Here is a 21,324-nt window from a genome sequence, read left to right as displayed (position 1 = left end):
TGGGAGTAACTGACTTTAACAAAGGTGCTTTGCATTTTCTCCAGGGTAGCTGTGAACAGAAAAAAAAACACTGCATAGGCAAATAAGACCTACTTCACTCAGCAGTATTTCTCTCACTAGCAGCACCATGAGCTGCAATTTATCTGAGACAGTTAGTGAGATCCACACAAAGTATTTACCATTTCTTCTGCACCTCCAGCTGTAGGTCCATAAAACACTTTATACTGGCGAGGACTTCCTTCTGCATGATCCCATCGAATATTAAGAGTACTGGTGGTTGGGTCATAAACTAGCAAGTTCTTCACAGTTGTGAGAGGTTCTGAAACAGATCAATGAGTTGTCAGAAATGTGGAACCACATTCTCTCACCTGTGCTGTCAGATCATGCCTATGTAATGTATCATTAGGAAATTTAAAAAACAACAGGTTTAATAGTTCATGTTAAATGTTATTTGTCTTCATTAATCAGAACACATCAGCCCCATCCAACAGCATAAGGAATGCTAAATATAGTAAGAAAAATTTCTTTCTGGACAGTATTTTAGAATTATACGATGAGTTCATTAGGATTGTTTTCCTCATTTCTCACCAAACACATTGCTATGTCTGACTTTCCATTGCAGGCGCAAAAGTAAACTAAGTACAAATGAATTAAAAAATTTATTAGTAAATTTAAAGTTAAATAATTAATTAAACAAAAATAGTGAACTGGTTTTTATGCCTGAAGTGCCTCTGGGAGCAATTACTCAGTGCTTTCTATAGCAGGATCAAAAAAATGCCATCAACATAAAATGGTAGATTTTCAAAGTGCACACCATAAAGGTCAGCCTCTGAACTGAAGGTGCTGACAGGAAAATAGTAAACTTAGACTTAACAGCACACATATGAGAGTCACATGACTTCAGGTGCTTTAAGGTATTTACTAAATTGTGGCATAAGACACAGATTTAAACAGATTAAAATGAGGAAGAAGTTCCATAGTAGCATTAGGGATGCTCAGCCTTAAAAGCTGGGCAGCCAGTCTAAGGTAGTGGTCTAGGATTTCTCTACAGCCAGTAGAATGACAGGCCTTCTTACTTCAGATACTTGAAACCCATCAAAGGACAAATGAGAAATACAGATGGGATGAATTTCACCACATGATATTTTTCTCAGCTAATTTGAAAACCGTTACATCAATATTGTTTCACACCTAATATGAATATCTCAAGAAGTTACTTACTGGTTCTGCCTCGTCCTGTCATTCGTCCGCCTTCACCATCTGCGTACATTGATGACACAGTAATAGCATATGGTGTGTCAGGCTGCAGCTTCTGTATCACCACACTGTTCTGCCGCCCTCCAACCATAGTCTGCAGTAAAACAAAAGAAAATATTAAAATCTCTTTTATGCTGCCTCTTTTATGCTTACTGTTATAGTGAAGAACGTAAATATTTGATGCAGACGGGAAAACGCTATGATATATCATGTGCTGCAATGCTCTTGTGACTGACACTGACAGCAGACATTGAACAATAGTATCTAGTACATATTCACCTTAGCAAGTTTAGACAGAGTCCAGTGACACAAAGACAGTGTTCTTTAAGATCTCCAAACTTGCATATAACCACAATCACATATCAACTGCCAGTTCTGTGCCAGCACAGAGCTGTTTCTCCGCATTGCCTCTGACTATCAGAGTCATAGAATCGTTTTGGTTGGAAAGGACCTTTAAGATCATCAAGTCCAACCATTAACCTAACACTGCCAAGTCCACCACTAAACCATGTCCCTAAGCACCACACCTACACATCTTTTGAATACCTCCAGAGATGGTGACTCAACCACTTCCCTGGGCAGCCTGTTCCAATGCTTCACAGCCCTTTCGGTGGAGAAATTTTTCCTAATATCCAATCTAAACTTCCCCTCGTGCAACTTGAGGCCATTTCCTCTTGTCCTATCGCTTGTTACCTGGGAGAAGAGACTGACAGCTACCTCGCTGCAACCTACTTTCAGGTAGTTGTAGAGAGCGATAAGGTCTCCCCTCAGCCTCCTTTTCTCCAGACTAAAAAATCCCAGTTCCCTCAGCCGCTCTTCATGAGACTTGTGCTCTAGACCTTTCACCACCCTCATTGCCCCTCTTTGGACTCTCTCCAGCACCTCAATGTCTTTCTTGCAGTGAGGGGCTCAAAACTGAATACAGTATTCAAGGTGCGGCCTCACCAGTGCCGAGTACAGAGGGACAATCACTTCCCTAGTCCTGCTGGCCTCACTATTTCTGATACAAGCCAGGATGCTGTTGGCCTTCTTGGCACCTGGGCACACTGCTGGCTCATATTTAGCTGGATGTTGATCAACACCCCCAGGTCCTTTTCCACCGGACAGTTTTCCAGACACTATTTTGTATTGAAATCAATGAGAGTCTTATTCATTTTGACGGACCTCGAATTGGGCTCTTTATGCTCCACTCTCAGGTAGAATACAAGCATGGAATAAATTACAACACTCTGTAGATCTCTAATGTATGTTTGATAGAATCATAGAATCATAGAATGTCCTGAGTTGGAAGCGACCCACAAGGATCATCGAGTCCAACTCCTGTCCCAGCATAGGACAACCCCAGAATTCACACCACGTGTCTGAGGGTATTGTTCAAATGCTTCTTGAATGCTGTCAGTCTTGGCGCCATGCCTGCTTCCCTGGGGAGCCTGTTTCAGTGTTCCACCACCCTCTGGGTGAAGAACCTTTTCCTAATATCCAACCTAAGTCTCCCCTGGCATATATTCCTGCCATTCCCTCGAGTTCTGTCACTGGTCGCCAGGGTTAAGAGGTCAGCGCCTACTCCTCCACTTCCCCTTGTGGGGAAGTTGTAGACCACAATGAGATCTCCCCTCAGTCTTCCCTTCTCCAAGCTGAACAGACCCAGTGACTTCAGTCGCTCCTCGTATGGCTTCTCCTCTAAACCCTTCACCATCTTTGTGGCTCTCTTCTGGACACTCTCTAGTATCTTCATATGCTTTTTATACTGTGGCACCCAAAACTGCACACAGTACTCAAGGTGAAGCTGCACCAGTGCAGAGAAGAGCGGGACAATCACCTCCCTCGACCAGCTAGCAATACTGTGCTTGATGCACCCCAGGACACGGTTGGCCCTCTTGGCTGCCAGGGCACACCGTTGGCTCATATTCAACTTGCCGTTGACCAGAACCCCCCAGATCCAGTTCTGGGCCCCTCAGTTCAAGAAGGACAGGGAACTGCTAGAGAGAGTCCAGCGCAGAGCCACGAAGATGATTAAGGGGGTGGAACATCTCCCTTATGAGGAGAGGCTGAGGGAGCTGGGTCTCTTTAGCTTAGAGGAGACTGAGGGGTGACCTCATTAATGTTTATAAATATGTAAAGGGCAAGTGTCATGAGGATGGAGCCAGGCTCTTCTCAGTGACATCCCTTGACAGGACAAGGGGCAATGGGTGCAAGTTGGAACACAGGAGGTTCCGCATAAATATGAGGAAAAACTTCTTTACGGTGAGGGTGACTGAACACTGGAACAGGCTGCCCAGAGAGGTGGTGGAGTCTCCTTCTCTGGAGACATTCAAAACCCGCCTGGACGCGTTCCTGTGTGATATGGTCTAGGTAATCCTGCTCCGGCAGGGGGATTGGACTAGATGATCTTTCGAGGTCCCTTCCAATCCCTAACATTCTGTGATTCTGTGATTCTGTGATCCCTTTCCGCAGGGCTGCTCTCCAGCCTCTCGTTCCCCAGTCTATATGTATATCTAGGGTTGCCATGTCCCAGGTGCAAAATCCAGCACTTTCCCTTGTTAAACTTCATGCAGTTGGTGATCGCCCACCTTTCTAATTTATCTAGGTCTCTCTGCAGGGCGTTTCTGCCCTCGGGAGTGTCAACAGCTCCTCCCAATTTTGTGTCATCAGCAAACTTGGATAGTAGCCCTTCAAGTCCTGCGTCCAAATCATTAATGAAGATATTGAAGAGCACTGGCTCCAAGATGGATCCCTGAGGAGCCCCACTAGTGACCAGTCGCCAGCCTGATGTAACCCCATTCACTATAACTCTTTGAGCCCTACCCGTCAGCCAATTGTTCACCCATTGCATTATGTGTTTATCCAGCTGTATGCTGGACATTTTGCCCAGGAGGATACTGTGAGAGACAGTATCGAAACCTTTACTGAAATCCAAAAAGATTATATCGACTGGCTTCCCTTGGTCAACTAGGTGGGTAACCTTGTCATAGAAAGAAATCAAATTTGTCAAACAGGACTTTCCCCTCATGAACCCATGCTGGCTGGGACCAATGACTGCATTGTCTTTGAGATGTGTTTCAATAACTCCCAGAATAATTTTCTCCATATTTTTGCCAGGCACCGAGGTGAGACTAACAGGCCTGTAGTTACCAGGGTCATCCCTGTTGCCCTTCTTGAAGATTGGGACAACATTTGCCAACTTCCAGTCAACTGGGACCTCTCCAGATTCCCAAGAGCATTGAATATCAAATAGAATATCAACATTGTCTCTCTTTGATTTCAAAAATCTTACAGCATGATGTAATAAAGAATAGAATAAATATGTAATTCAAGCAAAAAGCAGATACAAACACTTCATTCATACTTGTAGGGCTGCATGAATGCCTGACCAAGAGCAGAATGTATGAAGTACAAGATAACACAAACTGTGATGTTTGTAAAATAATAAACATGTGGTAATGCTTTAAGGTGTTTACTAAATTGTGGCATAAGACAATTAAACAGACGAAAATGAATCACAGTCAAACTGTGTGAAGTCGCATTGTACACCTGAAGGTTTCATGGGCCACTCTTTGGGGCTAAGAAACATAATAAAGAATCAGCATGATATTTCAGCTTCTAAAACATCTTTGTTAAGAGTCTAAAATCATTATACTTCTTTCATTTCAATTTTTCTTTTACATATAATCCTGTGATCATAATCTCCACCAAGTAAAATAAATACAGTGAGCTAAGAATAATACTTAGGACTTCAGCATTTGTGAATCGTGAGCTTTTTGGTTTTTAAGTGAGTGAAATTAGAGTTGCTCAAGAGTATCCTTTGTACTTTTAAGACTATCTGAGCATTTTCAAAGCCTATTCAGCTAATATGTTTGTCATAACGCTTAAAAGCTTCTGATGAAGAAGAATTGATAATGAGCAAGCATTTATACACCTTCACGTTTCATAGATTATTTTCATTTACAAGGAAACTTTTTATTTGCACTCAAGTGTACAAAGCTCAGGTCAAAGCATAAATGCTTTCAGCATCCCATCATGTCTGCCTCCATATTTTAGTATCTGTTTGCCTTTCAAAACCTGGCCCTAAATGATCATGATGGTCTCTGGAGTTTGGTGTGCAGTTTTTGCAGAGTTGTCTTCAAATCACTTGTGCTCTTTCTTGGTGCTGAGGCCATTATATATCAGATAGAGCAATAAAAAACTTTAAAATAGAATTTCTAAATATTTCAGTGGGGCCATTGCTACTGCCTACCCAGCAACTGCAGTTTAATCAAATGTCACGGTAACAAAAAAAGCAGACAAGGAATTATTATCATACGACTGAGAATTATTTGCAGACAGACATTAAAATGCCATGAACAGGGCATGAGTGTTCTGTGTGCTCTCCTCAAAAAGAAGTGTCTTCTCTGACTACCACTGCTGGACTCTATCCAGTTGTGAATAATTAAGTCTATTAAGTCTATTCTTTGCAGAAATTTCAACAGAATGCCCATAATTCTTTTCTTACACCAGTACCAGAAATTAATTACAGATATTAATTAAACTTACTGCTGTTCCTTATTCTTCTAGTGATTTCTCACTAAACTTGCATTCAACTACTCAATTCATTCAACAGTTCAATTACCTCAACTCAAATGCATCTTGTTGAGAAGAGAGTAAAGGGTGCCTAAGTATCCAACTGATTCTAAAGTGAACATTCCTAGATACGCTTCTGAACATGTGTGATCTCCCATTACAGGAACAAGCTATATGAGTGTGGTTTTCATCTGAGACTATTCCTCTGAGTCATTTGGCAGTAACCATAACAGCCTCCCACTGCAGAATAGGGCATTTTTAAGTAGCACACATTTCTGATAAACAGGCTGACTGAATTACCATTCCCAGGCTGTGCTGCGTAGGCTGCCAGTAGTCAACACAACTCTTGCTGACGACGCAGGGAAAGCTGGCTGATCATACGGTACTGGCTCTCCCTATCATTACAGCTGCTTAATCATATTAAAAGACACTAAAATACCTTAAACACTTCCCTAGCATATGTTTTGCATGGATTCATTTTTGCAGCTGCTGCTTCTGGGCAGTTATTCTGTCCCTAGTGTGGTAAGAGACAGTTTCAACTGTCCACAGTATGTTCCATGGCAATGTCCCTCTGATAGAACATGAATCACACTATGAAAACAATGGAAAAGTCTGGACTATGGAAGTAGTCATGGTAGTTCATATTATTGATTGTTGTGATAACTATATATCTGTGACCTGCACTCTCATGTGATGATTGATTTATTCTTCAACACATTTTAACTTTATTCTAGTTATATCTACAGATTATGTGATTTTCAGGAAAACAGGCTGTATCCAAAGTTATCTTTGCTCCATAAAGAGCATTCTATCTTGGATCTGAAAGGGGAGAGAGAAAAAGGTGGGAATATATACTTATTCACTATAAATATAAATCTTCACCAAAAAGGTAATTAATATATACACTCTTGTGCTTTGAAAATAAATTATTCTAATGGATTAATTTGCAGAACTATCATTTAAGGTTGAATAACTATAGCACTTCAAAATTACTTACTGACTGTTCAGGGCCATCCCCACTGATAGGCTGGTAAATGATCCTGTATCTCTGCACTCGACCACTGGCAGGATCCCACTTCACAGTCAAACTGTGTGAAGTTGCATTGTACACCTGAAGGTTTCGTGGGCCACTCTTTGGGGCTGAGAAACATAATAAAGAAAAGAATGAGTATGTAATTCAAGCAAAAAGCAGATACAAACACTTAATTCATACTTGTAGGGCTGCATGAATGCCTGACCAAGAGCAGAACGTATGAAGAACAAGATAACACAAACCATAATGTTTGTAAAATAATAAACATGTGGTAATCTAGTGTTTAGTATTCTTCCAAACGCACAATAATATTTATTAAATGATCTCAGCTCTTTAATGTCAACATTCCTCACAGTTTAGAAAAAGATAACTATGAGTTTTCTTTAATAATACCATACCTGGAAATTCAGATTCTTACCTTGTGTGGTGATAGGTACCAAGGGTACTAGAAAAAAGCAGAAAGAGTTTTCAGAATTCTTGTATCTGTATGCCTTCTGATTTAATAACTATAAATAACAACATGCAGAAATCCTTTATTTACTTACATGTTCTTTCACTGCCAATGAGGTCATCACTTTCTGATTCATCAGGATAGATGGCAGTAACTGAGACATCATATAATGTATCTGGATTCAAATTTTCAAAGATCACACTATTCTCATCCCCATTTAAGATAGTCTTGTGGAGAAATTAAAAAATAGGAAAAAAAAAAAAGAAAACAAACAAAACAGACAGACAGTGGGATATAACTGAGTAACTTTTTACACAGTAACATCACTACAAGTGGCTGGAACTTTGTTCTACACTTTCTCACTGAATTTCCATTGAGCACAACAGAAGGGCTTGCAAGTTATAGGTCATTTATTAATTACATTTCTGATTTTAAAAATATACCATCTGAGAGACTGCCCACAAAATCTATTGTGGTGACTATCTATTCTTACTTCCTGTTTTTCCGGTCTTCCATAGGGTCCCCAAGTTATTCTATACAGAGAGACATCTGAAGCTCCATGATCCCAAGTTCCTCTGAAACTATTCGTGGTTACATCTGTGATTCTGAGATTGACTGGTGCTGGCACAGGCTCTATTATGAGAAAAGGAAAAGTATTCCACAAAATGTAACTACAAAATAAATACAGTTAAACCAAGGAATTACTCAGACAAAGAATTTAAAAGATTATGTAGATTCATCTCTCAGTTACCATGCTTCTAATGACTACACCAAAATGCTGTAGTATAACCCAGCTCACCTACACCAAGCAAACTGTCCTTCATAAGGTCACATCACCAGGTCATCACTTGATAAAACAGATGTCGCTCTACTGACCTCAGCAGAGGTCACAACTCACATGCCTACTCACAACAACTGAAGTCGTAGCTCTTACATTTTGGAGTTAGAAGGAGTGATTATTAACTCACACACACAGAGGTCAAGCTCCTGCATGAGTTTCTCACAGATCTTAAAATTCTTTATATCAGCCAAATAAGTCATGACTGAATTACATCACCTATTTAGAAAGAATTCACAGAGGCTAACTGTAGGTTAAGGAGGCAAAATATTGAAATGAGTAAATAGGTAAAACCAGAGAATTAAACCAAAAATAATATCTTTGGCAGAGCTTTCCTCTTTTTCCTTATACACACATTCACACAAAACCACAGCTATAGAAGAAAGGCTAGCACAAAAGCAAACAAAAAAATCTCACAAATACTTTTAAGTACACCAGGCTACAAAATGAAAAATTCAGAAGGAAAAAAAAAAAAAAGAGCGAGCACATGCATGTTTTTCTCTTTTTTCCCATATCAGAGTGAGGGGTAGTGATAAGGTAACATTGCTCATTTCTATTCTAGATCTTCTGGTTAGCTGTCTTGTTAAAGTATAAGCCTAGATCAGGACGAGGGCTTCCCTGATATCAGCTTTCTCCTTTCCATCTGTCATCTCTCTTGTATGGAGATTGGTTCTTACCATCTGTGCAACACCATTTCCTTGCCTCTATTTGTTGAGATTACTCAAATGCTGCCTTTATGATTCTCTAAAAGTACAGACTGGTTTAGCATTTCATGGTACAAAAACCCTCTTGGATCAGAAGCAAGATCATGCCTCTCTAATCCTCTAGCATATGCCCCAGTTTCCTGATCACTTTCCTAGATTCCTGCATAGACTTGCTAAACCTTTTCTCTGCCCTCATGTTTTCTTACTAATTCTACCCCTACACTTATCCTTCATCCTCTAAACACAAATAATTTTGCTTCAGTTGCTGGTCTGTCGCCTCTCTGCAGACTGCAGGCTCAGTGTTTACTTCAGGAAGACACTGAACACACCTAAGATTCCCAGGGATTATTATATTGCAAATAATGCTACAAATGCAAGCAAAATATTTCTCAGATGGATTAAATTACAGTTCCACATAAACTCAGTACTATATTGCAATACACAATTTAAATAGAACACAAGGCAAAAATAACCACAAGAAGGATTATTAGGAAAACTTACGAGTGACAGCTTTTGCATTTATCGGCAGAGATTCCCCTTCATCATATACAGCAACAACTTCTACATTATACAGTGTTTGGGAGGAAAGGTCAGAGAGAGTAGTGCTGGTTTTGAGTCTGTCAATTTCCACCTAAGAATAGAAATAGTGACTTAAGGATTGTAAATCGCTCTATTTCTGACTCTGCATTTGATTAAATGGCAGAAATTCACGTACTGAAAAACAGAAAAGTATTCTGCACTAAATTTTGCCATTTATCTCTAAATTTTCACCTGAATATTGAGTGCTATCTACTAACTCCCTTGCAAAGCATATTGTCTCAGATACTAGTACTACTTGTGGATCTTTCACTGCTTCATTGTTTCAGAAATGAGGATACAGACTGCATCTCCAGAAAATTCTCGTTCCCTTACAAAAACACATGTAATCCTCCAAGAGCTGATTCATGCCTAGCAGTGCAGTTATGGAAAGCTTGCACATAACTCAAAGACATCTCTAACAATGCTCACACATGTTCTGACAGGGGGCAAAGGGGCTAACATACCTTTATTCTACAATCCTGTCCTCCTAATTGTAAGCTGTTCTTAGAGCTTGGCAAGATAACACTTAGGCAGAGAGTAGAAATGGCTGTTTATCAAAGCACAGGAAAATTCTCCAGTCAGTTTGAGGATTTTTCCTCTCTGGAGGAGGAGAAAAAGGGGAGTACACAAAGAAACCTATCTTGTGCTTATTCAGTTTCCAAGAAGTCAATACACTTTCCTGACTGCAGTCACCATGAACTGATGTTCTTCATTCTCAATGGTGGCTTATAATACTACTTTTACTATTATTTTAGTAACCTAGCTCCTCAAAATAAAACTGTCTTCTAGTACTTTCAAAAATGTTCCTGTCATTTACCTCCTTTACATCAGCTTCATCAGCTATTTTGTATCTTAGGATGTATTTTCGAACTTTCCCTGGGGCAGGATCCCAAAGAACATTCATGCTGCTGTGAGTAACATCCTGAATTGTTACACCTCTGGGTCCAGGCAAAGGTACTATAAAAATAATGACAGTAGCAAGTGAAAATGCTATTCACGGCAGAGGTATAGGTCTCTCACAGAAGGAATTAAATTCTTTTCATGCATTTCATTGAAATGGAGGCAATAACTTTCTGGGAAGTTCATTGCTCTGGACATTAGATGAGACAGCTTAAGAGCTTATTGTCCCAGCAATGAGCAAAATAGCTATAAACTACAGTAGCTTCACCTTTGTAAATTATGGGCACAATGCTTTCAGCAGTATCAGTGCTTAGGATCATAACTTTTGGCGACAACAGTCACTTCTCATGTACAGTCAAGTGTTTAACATTTTTTAAGAACATAAGAATAACCATACTGGTGTGCATCTAGCCCAGAAACATGCCTCTGCCAGTAGGAAATGTTTAAGGAAAGATGTTTAATGAAAGGCTTAAAAAAGGAAACCATGTTCAGATAAATTTTTTTCTTGGTATGGCATGTTTCCTTGGCATTTTCTACACTTAAGAGAAGTCTGAATTCGGGAACAAGGTTTCTAAGTTAATGCAAGTAAAATTGAGACCTTCTAAAAAGACTGTAACCTCAAGATTGTCAAGCCAACTCCCTTCATTATTCAAGGAAAAAACCCTTTTGTTCCTCTTTTAATAGTTGGTCCCTTTTCATTGAAATTGCCTTTAAGATCTTTTGGAAATGTATGGGTGTTAGAAAATGCATAAAAGATGGAAAAGATGGTCTTCTAAACAAAACAGTATATATAAAAACTGTTGCATGAAATAAATGAAAGTTAAATGTTGCTGAAGCAATAACAATAAAGCAAAAATGAAGATGTCCATACATGTCACTTCCTGGGTGGTGAGTGGGTCACTGGTGATATCACCAAACAATACATAAGCTGTTAAAGTGTACTCAGTATTGGGGATGAGTTCTACCAGCTGAATCTCATTCACTGATGGTCCAACACGCATCTGCAATGAAAAATAACACACCATGTTTAAAAACTGAAGGAAGCAATGGCAGAAAAGCAAGCAATGATTTAACTTCAAGGGAATTTTGTTTGTAAGATTCACAGTATATTTACAGCTTCCTGACTGATGTCATTGTATACAATCTCCCAGTAAATTCACTGCACTTTGAGAAGTACATGCCAGTCTCTTCTGACTATTATGGTATATCAAAAAAATCTATCAGTTTTCCTTAATTTATTTTTGGTAGAGTACAGAAAATGAAAAGAAATTCTCTTACCTCTTTCTCTGTGGTTGGGACTGTGGCATTCACAGGTTCATATGTTAATAAATAACCAGTAGCTCCATTGAGGGGTTCCCATCTCACTCGCATAGAAGTTGATCCAATGTCATAAACATTCAGGTTTCTAACTGAAGAGATTGGCACTGTCAAATAAAAGATATATATTAATTTATTATTTCCTTCACCTTTCATATTTCACATCACAGGCAGTACCACTTAGAATATTGCACATGGGTATTAGGGTACATTATGGGTAGTAGAAAGGTGATCTGCAAGCAGTGGTATTTTAAGTGGTGCTTAGTTTAAGAATGAGGTAACTGTTGTCACATATTGAATGTGCTACAGATTTGCTACACACAACTAAAACTATCTTACAAGCCTGCACTGGAACACTTGAATATTTTAAAAATCAACATTAACTCACACGAATGTTCTAATATGAAACAGAAAATGACTGGTTTGGGATCCGTACTTATAAAAGGATTTTTTGTACTTCCTTCTTTTTTTCTATATTTCTCAAATTATTAAATAAACATAAAAAATTACCATAGACCTCATAAAAATCATGTACATACTTTAAGGGTTTATGACAAGCCTAATACAAAACAATCAAACAAGTGAAATGAACATCTAACATTCAATATACTTAAAGATGCAGTAAAGTCATCCTATGTTGCATTCAGCATAAATATACCTAAAACCAAACAGGTAGACAGCTAATAATAGAAACATAATGGCTAAGTTATGTCTCATAGAAATGATGTAATTGTGTTGAACTGGCTTTTTATTAATCTAATAAAATTAGAAAGAATTTCTTTAGTATTCTGGCTGCTAGTAGCAGGAATTAATTATCTAGCATAAAAATGAAGGAGTACACATTTGTATATGATCAGATTTCAGGAATTTATAAACTCTGTCTTGTAATTCATGTCTGTTGCTCTAGTCTTGTACAGCTGTGCTTTATGAACCTGGAAAGAAGCTGGGACAAACATTTTTTACCACAATGCAGTTTCACTTTGCTATAGTTTTTCAGCCAAGATCTGAACAAACAGTGTAACACAACACAATTTGGTCATTCAAATTAAAAATTTTGTTTCCTCTAAGAAGAAAGCCCATAGTGCTAAAAGTTCTACTGGACAGTTCCCCATATGCCAAACTGGCTGTTAACATGTTATTCAAGTTCCATTTCTAACTTACAAGTTGTTTCCCTGCCGATTAGAGGTTCACTGCTTTCATCTTCTACCACAGAAAACACGTTAACAACATATTCTGTTTCAGGTTTCAGATCTTTCAGAACTGTCGTTGTTTCCATCCTACTTACATAAAACTACATAAAAGAGAAGCAATGTTAACCACTGTACAACAAAAAATGCATTTGTAATCTTATGTCTAAGAAAAAAAAAATCATTCCTTGTGAAACTCCAGAAATCAATGGTATGGAACTAAAAATGAGTATCGTCTTAATCTGTGTATTTTGTCTCACATTCTACCATAATTTTTGCAAAGCAAGCTGTAGGGAAGCCTCAGACAGACTCTTCTTTTCGATAGAACTGGATCTATCCAGCAGCACTCACTGTGCATCTTGCTTTCACATGTGATTTACACTTTTATATTACTCAGTAACATAAAGAAAGTGCCAAAGAGATACACTGCCACTTTGGAAAAAAGTTTTAAACACCAAGGATAATCTAGATGGTCACAGCACATGGCATTGGCAATACCTTGCGGAACAGAAATGTCATCAGTCAAGCTGTAAAGTCAGTGTGTGCTGGAATGGCTGCTCCAACCCTATTCAGAGGCCAAATCCTGAGGTCATAACTTATTAAGATTAAATTCTCCATGAGTCAAATCCAAGTTTTAAAAGCCATATTCAGAGATGGGAAGTTAAGAGTTAAGTATACAGAGGTGCCTAACTTCATTCTCCAAAATACTCTCTGGTTGAAGAGAGTGATGAGCAATTAACATTGCCTACAATCAAGGGTTGCTGGTTACTGGCTCTCTGTGCAAAGAATAACCACAAGATGAGTTTGACCCTGCGCATAAAACAGTTTGGAGGATATGCTTAGGCACAGATTCAAAGTACCATCATATAAGGTTAATCTAAGCACTACCTCACAACCTCTATCACCCACTGTCTTTTTTTCTATTAACAAGAAAATGTACTAAAAGGACAGTGAGCCTACCCATGAGTATGCTCGGAAAATTTCTACTACAGACTTACTTGAACCAATATATGACAATGGAATATGACCAGAAAGGAATTACTAGGAATACCAGTCAACTGTTTTTAAGAAATACATTTTACTCCCGGATTCATCATTTTAAAACGACCAAAGTCTTTATGCTCCTACTTTTTGTAATTTTGTGTATCACGTACTGAGGCATGATATTCTTGACCTTAGGAGCCTTTTTTAATTTACTGTTATACCATACACAGCACAAACTTCAGAATTATATTACCGTGATGTGGAAATCTAAGCTTATTATGGACAATGTCAGAGATGAACATACAGTACTAACCTGTTGAGGGCTACCTCCAGAGGTAGGGTAATATTCAACTCTATATCTATCAACACTCTCAGGAGGTGGAGTCCATCTCAGTCTGAAAGAACGAGGTGTCACTTCCAAAATAACTAGGTTAGAGGGAGGTGGTAAATCACCTACAAGTGGAAGCAAATTAAAAATTATTAATTTATCTTATATCATCAGGAATAAAAACATGAGAAAAAAATTGCTTAGGAAAAAAAACCACACACTTTAGGTACTTGCTTATGTTTCTGTTTCCTCAGGAATTCTTAAAACAACTCTGTGAAGAGATAGTTCACCATCACACCCTCAAGACCAAACAAGCTCCCTATCATTCCTACTCCCCCTTCAACACCAGTGTTTCACTGGAGAACCATCAGATAACATTACTGTTTTTCCATGCTCAGCTTTGCTTTTGGGCTGTCAGACATTAATACTTGAAAAGAGCAAGGCTGCTGAAATTTTCCTTATTGGACGAATATCATCAAAGAACCTGCCAATATGAGCAAAAAGGTGACACGCCGCACAACATGCTTCCTGACTCTAGGAGAAAAGAAGGCACATCCAGCCATGTCATGCTGTTAGGTGTAACAACACAGTCGTTGTTTAAAGGAAAGGAAGAACCCCTGCAGGGCAGTCCAGGTGGTCTGCACAACTTCCTCACACCAGCAGCTGAAAAAACAGCCCAGGGCTACACAGGGTTCCCAGTAAGTAATAAAAAGGAATTAGTAGTGCAAGCACGTAAATGAAGAAAGGATGAATTAGACTGAAAATGTGATGTACCTGGACCTTTCACACTGTTACACAGATTCGTGGTTACATCCTCAACAATGCTAGCCAAGAAGGAGAAATCTGCAACATTGTAAGCATGGATGTCATCTGGATCTGTTGCAATCTGCTTCAATTCATTTTCATCTGCATTTTTAATACCTTACAGAGAAGACATGAAAACAAAACTTGTTAGAAATTGTGGCCATGAAACATAATGCCATGAAATTAAGTCCCTAAACACAGTCTTTGAATACCTTTTTAGGCACTTATCTATGTGGCCACTTCTCTGTGCATTTAGCAGACAGGCAGGAGGGGGTTGGCACAGGCCACCTCTTCATATAATACTTACCAATTGCATAAAGTTCCACTCCCTCATCTCTGAGTCTTCTTGAAGGGGTGACTACATCATCTTGTGACTTGCCATCAGTTATGAGAACACCAATTTTGCGAGCTCTGGGCCTTAAGCCTGCATCTTGTTTGAAGTTGTTTTTTAAGATGAAATCCAAGGCCATTCCTACACGATACAAAGAAGGTAACCATCACCATAAACTATTTCCATATAGCAGTCATGGTAAAGGACAGTATTTCATCCTATTGATTACACTCCAACAACATCATTCCACAATTTACTTCCTTCTAGAAGCACTCGGAATCTAGTTGCAGCCCATCATCCAGACTTATCAGCAACTGTTACTATTTCAACCCTCTCAAAGTGTCTGATCTCTTACCTTTTATGCATCACCCTCCTATCTGATCTCCTCTAGCCTCCCTTCTGGGTCCTCACCTTGTCTTCATCCCAACATTGACAAGGAACTGCCTTTTCTTCTTCTCATAAGCTCAACAGCAACCCAAGCTCTTCATCACCCAAGCTCTCCTCAATCACTTTTCTCCAGATTTCCACTGAGTTTATATGTTTACATGCTATGTCTGTTCTCTTCCAAATATACCAAACTAAATTGTAAGGCCCTTTCATCATGGACAAATTTGAGCTCACTGAACAATACTGGGGTCAGCTACTAGAATTATTTTTACTGGAGCTTAAGAAAATCTTAGCAGTGTGACAAACCTGTTAGAGTATTGCCTCCTTTGTATGGTAAGTTGGCTACAGCATCTAGCAAAGCCTGTTTGGTTAGATAAGCATTGAGATTCCATTCTGTCCTGGGATCTCCACTATACTGTGCAAGACCTGGAAAAAAGTCATCATTACTCAGTTGCAATGCCTGTGTAGCAGTTATGCCTTATTTTCCCTCCAACATACAAGGACTTACCAATCTGTACTTTGTCAGGACCAATATCAAAAACTTCAACAATACGGGCAATGAAGTTCCTGACAGTTTTAAAATTTGGCCGCCCAATACTCCATGAGCCGTCCACCAGCAGCACGATATCAGCTTCTGCTCTCGTTCTACATTCTAAACCTGCCGTGTCAACCAGAAAAATATAACGTTAGCATGATAACTTTAAACCAGAAAAATATAGCCTTAGCATGATAGCTTTCTTTCCCCATCCTGACATATATATATGTCATATGTCATGAGTTAGCTTCCAAAATAGCTCTAGTTTTATTCACTGGCACTCTGTCAAGTATGACGTCTTTGTGAACATTATTCACACTATTCACTTGTTCCATGGCAAAAGCTGTATAAATTTCTTCACGTATGTTTCCTCTTATAAATAAGTCTTTACAAATATCAAGGCCAGTGCTCTTCTCTATTGTCATGACATTATCTGTTTTGCTCTTTAAGGATGGATGATAAATTGATTTCAGAGGTTCTGTAAAAGACTACTAAGCTAACCACTGACATGGCAGTGAGCGTTATCAGATTATCCAAATTTACAGTATTTTAGTCTGTCATGGTTGGCTAAACTTCTGCTTAATTTTCAACTATGTAATAGTTGAATTAATAGCATATATTATAACCACTTTCAAATAAATAACATTTCTGAATTTCAAGGGGAAAATGACATAGTAATATAGGTGGTATAGAAGTTTGCACATCCAGGAAAGAAAGGACACAATTTAAAGCAGATGATACACAAACATGAACACAGGTCAAGAGATAGAGAGGCGACAAGAGCAAACATTTATATGAAGCTGCAATGTTCTGAAAAGGTAGGAAGTTATTTCAGAGATCTTCATTTTACAAATTACAGCATAAAATACGCATCATATTGTTTTCATCACAAGGAAAAATCACAAAATATTTATACAAAACAGACAGACACAATGATTTTATCCACAGCCATGTGAAAAAAAAAAAAAAAAAAGAGGTAATCCTTGCTCTCTCTCTTTTCCTGTAGATTGTGTTACCAGCTGCAAATTTTCTGGCTTCCTGCCATCAGAGCTTCTGGTCTTTATATGGAAGAAATCCCATTGAGAAAAATCAGCCACACTCATCACAGTTGAAAGATATTGTGATTTCATATATGCTCCACATAACTGATCCAACACTGTAGACTCATGAATATAACTATTCCATGTACCTGGGGGTTAAAAGCATGATCCTCTTCTGCATAGAAAATATAGATCTAGTCTTTAGTCAGGATAATAAAATCAATTGGGAGTAGGGTTTAAGTAAAACCATGTTAGTTCAAAAAATTGCATGCATAACTTTAATATGGAAGTTAAAGTTAGCTTCACGTACAATATAAAAGTTAATCTACTTTGACTTTTATTTTTGTTCCAACTACTATAATTCACCACATGGAAAATTCTAGCAAAGGCATCAGACTTAGGGTGATTTTTCTCCCCCCATTAATAAATAATGTACTATTACATTTACAGTCCCAGATATAAAATTCATTTTTCACATTAACCATGACTCAAATCCATGCATTAGTAAAACTAATTAGCTGAAAGAATATAACACTGAAGACAGAAATGACAGCTGCCGTAATAAAAAATAATAAACCACTCTTGGTGTAATAAATTTTTTGCCAGACATATTACAGCTTTACTCTAATGTCACTGATGGCCTGTTATGTAGTTTTTCTCAGTTTTACTCTCTTGTATTAGACAGAGTGGGACAGCAATTAATTAAGAAGTTTCTAAAAATGTTGTCAATAAAGTTACACAAGGTGAATTTTTTTTACACAGCCCAGTGTGGAAACAAGGCATCAAAGAGCTTGAGCAAAAAGAATATAGAGTCAACAGTCAGAAACATTTTTTTCTTTATTTAACTCTGAAATGCCTTTGCAGATAGGTTCTTTCTCCTCACCAAATTCTCTCTGATGGTTATGCAAGCCTTCAAATGGCAGAGGAGAAAAGTCTTTACTTCTACATATATACTTGCTATTAAGAAGCAAAGACCTGCTTCTTTATGCTTTCCATGAAGGAGGACTGAGCCCTGAAACTCTCTTCATCCAATATTGAGAGTATGATGGGCACAAGGCACAACTATTACCATGCAGAGGCCCATTAACCACACCAAGGGAGCTGCTATCATAATATTCATAGAAACTTTGACTGGAAGGTTTAACTACAGAGGGAGAAACTCCCAAACAGATATTGGAGAGCCCTCAGCAATTCCATTTCTGAACTGTCTCCTCCTTCTATATTAAAAAACAATTACTAAATAATGGTTATGTTGCACAAAAATTTAAATAATACACAATAACACTGGGATGTCCCCCAGTATCAGATCTTTGTTCAGTATACCATCTTAGTCTTAAAAGGAAAAGTCACCATATAAGGACAAGCAAAGGGCTAAAGATCTGCTTAAAATTCCTTGTTCTACTCCTGTGAACACTGCTGTAGATGAGCCATGATCTCTGTTCAAGAATTTGACCTTATGTGATCTAACACAGATGTGGACAGCTTGAAAACGCAATGCAGATGGCTTTGAGTAATTATGGGTTGCCTGAGTTATCATCTTTGTAAGATCATCTAAAGGGTGCAGAGGACTAGAATCATGAACTGGGGCATACTTAGTGGTCATTTCAGACCAGAGGTTATGTCATCAGGGTAGGAAGTATACTGAATCCTGTAAATAAATATTTATGTGCATTAGAAAAACGTTAAGGAAGTGCTGGTAAATTTTTAGTCTTTTTTTATCCATAAGCCAAGGCTGCCTTTTCTTCAATTCAGTCAGGTTTACCTCTAGATAAAAATGGCTCTGAAGTAGTATCTGAAAGGGTGGTCATCTCTTGTCCAACCAGGGGGCTGCTCTCTCCTCCTTCAAACATTCCAAAAACATTTACCTTATAGGTAGTTCCTGCCCTGCAATAGTTAAACAAATGTGCTGTAATTAAAGTCACTTGGCTAGCTAAATGCTGACACTTCACTTAACGAAATCCTCACAGAAAAAAAAACACATGGAAAAGGTGCTAAAACGTGAAGCCCAGAGGCTAGGTCTTCTACAAGCCAGTGAAGTTGTGACAATTTAATTGCTGATTCTAGATTCTATACTTAAATTTATAGCCTTCTTCATTCAAGTATTTTAAGACTAACAAAGACTAGTATCATAATTAATTAATGATCCTGGTTTTAATATATTTAGTATAGTTGCATAATAGATTTTGACATGGCCTGAAGCCTACTTTATAAATTCAGGCCTCTGAGACAATAATCAAAAACTAAACTAGGCTTTTTTTAACATGAGGTAAGGAACTTTTGGGAGGAAACTTTAGAAATCCTGACTTTCTCATATGTGAAATACAGCACACAGCCTCTGCCCACATCTTTGCCTCCTTCAGTTCCTGTGAGAACACCACAAGTGATGTGAATAATCTCAGAAAATGTCCTGCCAGGTGCCTTTCAGAGGCTGCATAACAATCAATCAATCAGGTTGGAAGAGACCTCTGGGATCATCAAGTCCAACCATTGCCCTGACACCACCATGTCAACTACACCATGGCACTAAGTGCCATGTCCAAAACAAGATCCTCATAGCTTATCAACAAAATTACTTTCTTACTTACAGTAGATTTTGCCAGGCATTTCAATTCCAGATCATGATTAAACAAAACCCTAAGCTAAAGTTATTAAAAAAAACCCCTATGAATTATTATACTTACCTAAGTTCCTCCAATACCACTGTGCTGTCGTACGGCCCCACTATTAATTCTCCAAGACTCCCGTCATCTTCAGTAGGGTGGAAAGTTACTTTGTACCCCTTTACTCGCCCTGGGGCTGGCTCCCAGGTTACTCGGAAACTTGACATAGTTGAATCAGAAGTTCTCAGATTTCGAGGTGACTTAAAGGGAGAGGCTCCAAGGATGGAAAAAAAAGGATTTAAATCAGGTCTGGTTATGGAAAAAAATCAACAAGTATGCTTTTATGTAAAAATCTATATGCAAATCCAGTATTAGTGGCAGCCTTAAACTCCTTGTTCCTTTCCTTTGACATAAAGACAAGTATCAAGAGGTGAAAGGTGAGATTCACTTCACCTAATTTTATCTATCTAACCAATAGGTATATGGGCTAAGTTCGTTATCAAGGGTCTCCCCACAGTCAACGGACTGAGGCATAGATAGCAATTCATTTCACCTATCTTAAACATCCATCTGATCTTACAACAAAAGTTGACAATAGGTGGTCTACCCACCGTCAGTCTTTCTCTCTATTAATTATAGAGAAAATCTAGATGACCAGCTTAGACTAGCTCTCTGTCTTTTAAATGGCAACAAGTAGGTGAGCCATATAGACCAAAAGCGAGAAATGGAAGCAGCTGCCTTTCAAACCAACACTGGAAAAATCAGCATTTACTGCAGGCAAAAGTCACACCCAGCCAGTAGTCAGTCACCAATATCACTTCCTAAGCTGCTTCCTCAGAGCTCTGGGTCCCACAGGTCAGTGCATGGAGAGGGTGGAAGCAAAGACTCTTTTGTAGAAAAGGTCCTGCCAACAGTCCTCTCCCTTCACACGCTCAGGGTCTGGCAGCTCAAGTAACTTCACCAACCACAGGCGTGGCAGTATGTCAAAAAATAATTCTTCAGAGGAGTGTCAGCCAAACAGCTTGAGGTTTTTAGGTCAAGAGCAACTTCCTCTGAAGACTAATGGCTACCCAGCACAGGTCAGTACTCACAGACAGACAGAGTGGTTAACAAGCCTGCTGCTAGCTTCTGCATCACTTTCGCTTTTGTGTAAATCTAAAGTGCAGTCGTAGAAAATACTGCAGCAGCATAATCTCAAAGTTGCAAAAACAGGAATTAGAGTAAACAGAAAGTCACCACTATAGCTTTGGAGTGAAAAGGTGGAGGGGAAAAAAAAAGTGTTTGTCTTATCCCTGTGCCTATGCAATTGTTCAGCTATAGCTGAAAGATCATAAATGTCCTCAGATTGTTAATTCTGCTGAGAAACACTAGATACACTCTCACTCACACGGAAAAATACAGCCTCTCTGTCTCATCTCCCATGATACTCCTCCCTGAATTATCATGACAGCTTCAACTAACAAGATCACTCAGGCCCCACTTGCTTTCAAAG

General features: G+C 38.7%; 1 protein-coding gene across 1 annotated transcript in view; it reads right to left on the bottom strand.

Moving 5' to 3' along the window:
- Positions 1-21,324, bottom strand: part of COL12A1 (collagen type XII alpha 1 chain) — a 105,337-nt gene that overhangs the window by 46,471 nt on the left and 37,542 nt on the right. The window contains exons 17-34 of the mRNA XM_068409744.1: positions 19,914-20,106; positions 18,995-19,116; positions 16,166-16,315; positions 15,964-16,083; positions 15,247-15,411; positions 14,910-15,056; positions 14,121-14,260; positions 12,798-12,927; positions 11,598-11,743; positions 11,191-11,320; positions 10,237-10,376; positions 9,342-9,471; positions 7,792-7,931; positions 7,393-7,525; positions 7,266-7,292; positions 6,812-6,954; positions 1,222-1,351; positions 180-319 (exon numbers count right to left, since the gene is read on the bottom strand). Coding sequence (XP_068265845.1) covers positions 180-319; positions 1,222-1,351; positions 6,812-6,954; positions 7,266-7,292; positions 7,393-7,525; positions 7,792-7,931; positions 9,342-9,471; positions 10,237-10,376; positions 11,191-11,320; positions 11,598-11,743; positions 12,798-12,927; positions 14,121-14,260; positions 14,910-15,056; positions 15,247-15,411; positions 15,964-16,083; positions 16,166-16,315; positions 18,995-19,116; positions 19,914-20,106 — 2,426 coding nt within the window. The remainder of the gene's footprint in view (positions 1-179; positions 320-1,221; positions 1,352-6,811; positions 6,955-7,265; positions 7,293-7,392; positions 7,526-7,791; positions 7,932-9,341; positions 9,472-10,236; positions 10,377-11,190; positions 11,321-11,597; positions 11,744-12,797; positions 12,928-14,120; positions 14,261-14,909; positions 15,057-15,246; positions 15,412-15,963; positions 16,084-16,165; positions 16,316-18,994; positions 19,117-19,913; positions 20,107-21,324) is intronic.

The sequence above is a fragment of the Nyctibius grandis genome, chromosome 1, assembly GCF_013368605.1.
Source record: "Nyctibius grandis isolate bNycGra1 chromosome 1, bNycGra1.pri, whole genome shotgun sequence".
NCBI classification, from domain to species: Eukaryota; Metazoa; Chordata; class Aves; order Nyctibiiformes; family Nyctibiidae; genus Nyctibius; species Nyctibius grandis.
The sequence above is the reverse complement of the archived record's forward strand: the minus strand, read 5'-3'. Positions and strand labels throughout refer to the sequence as shown.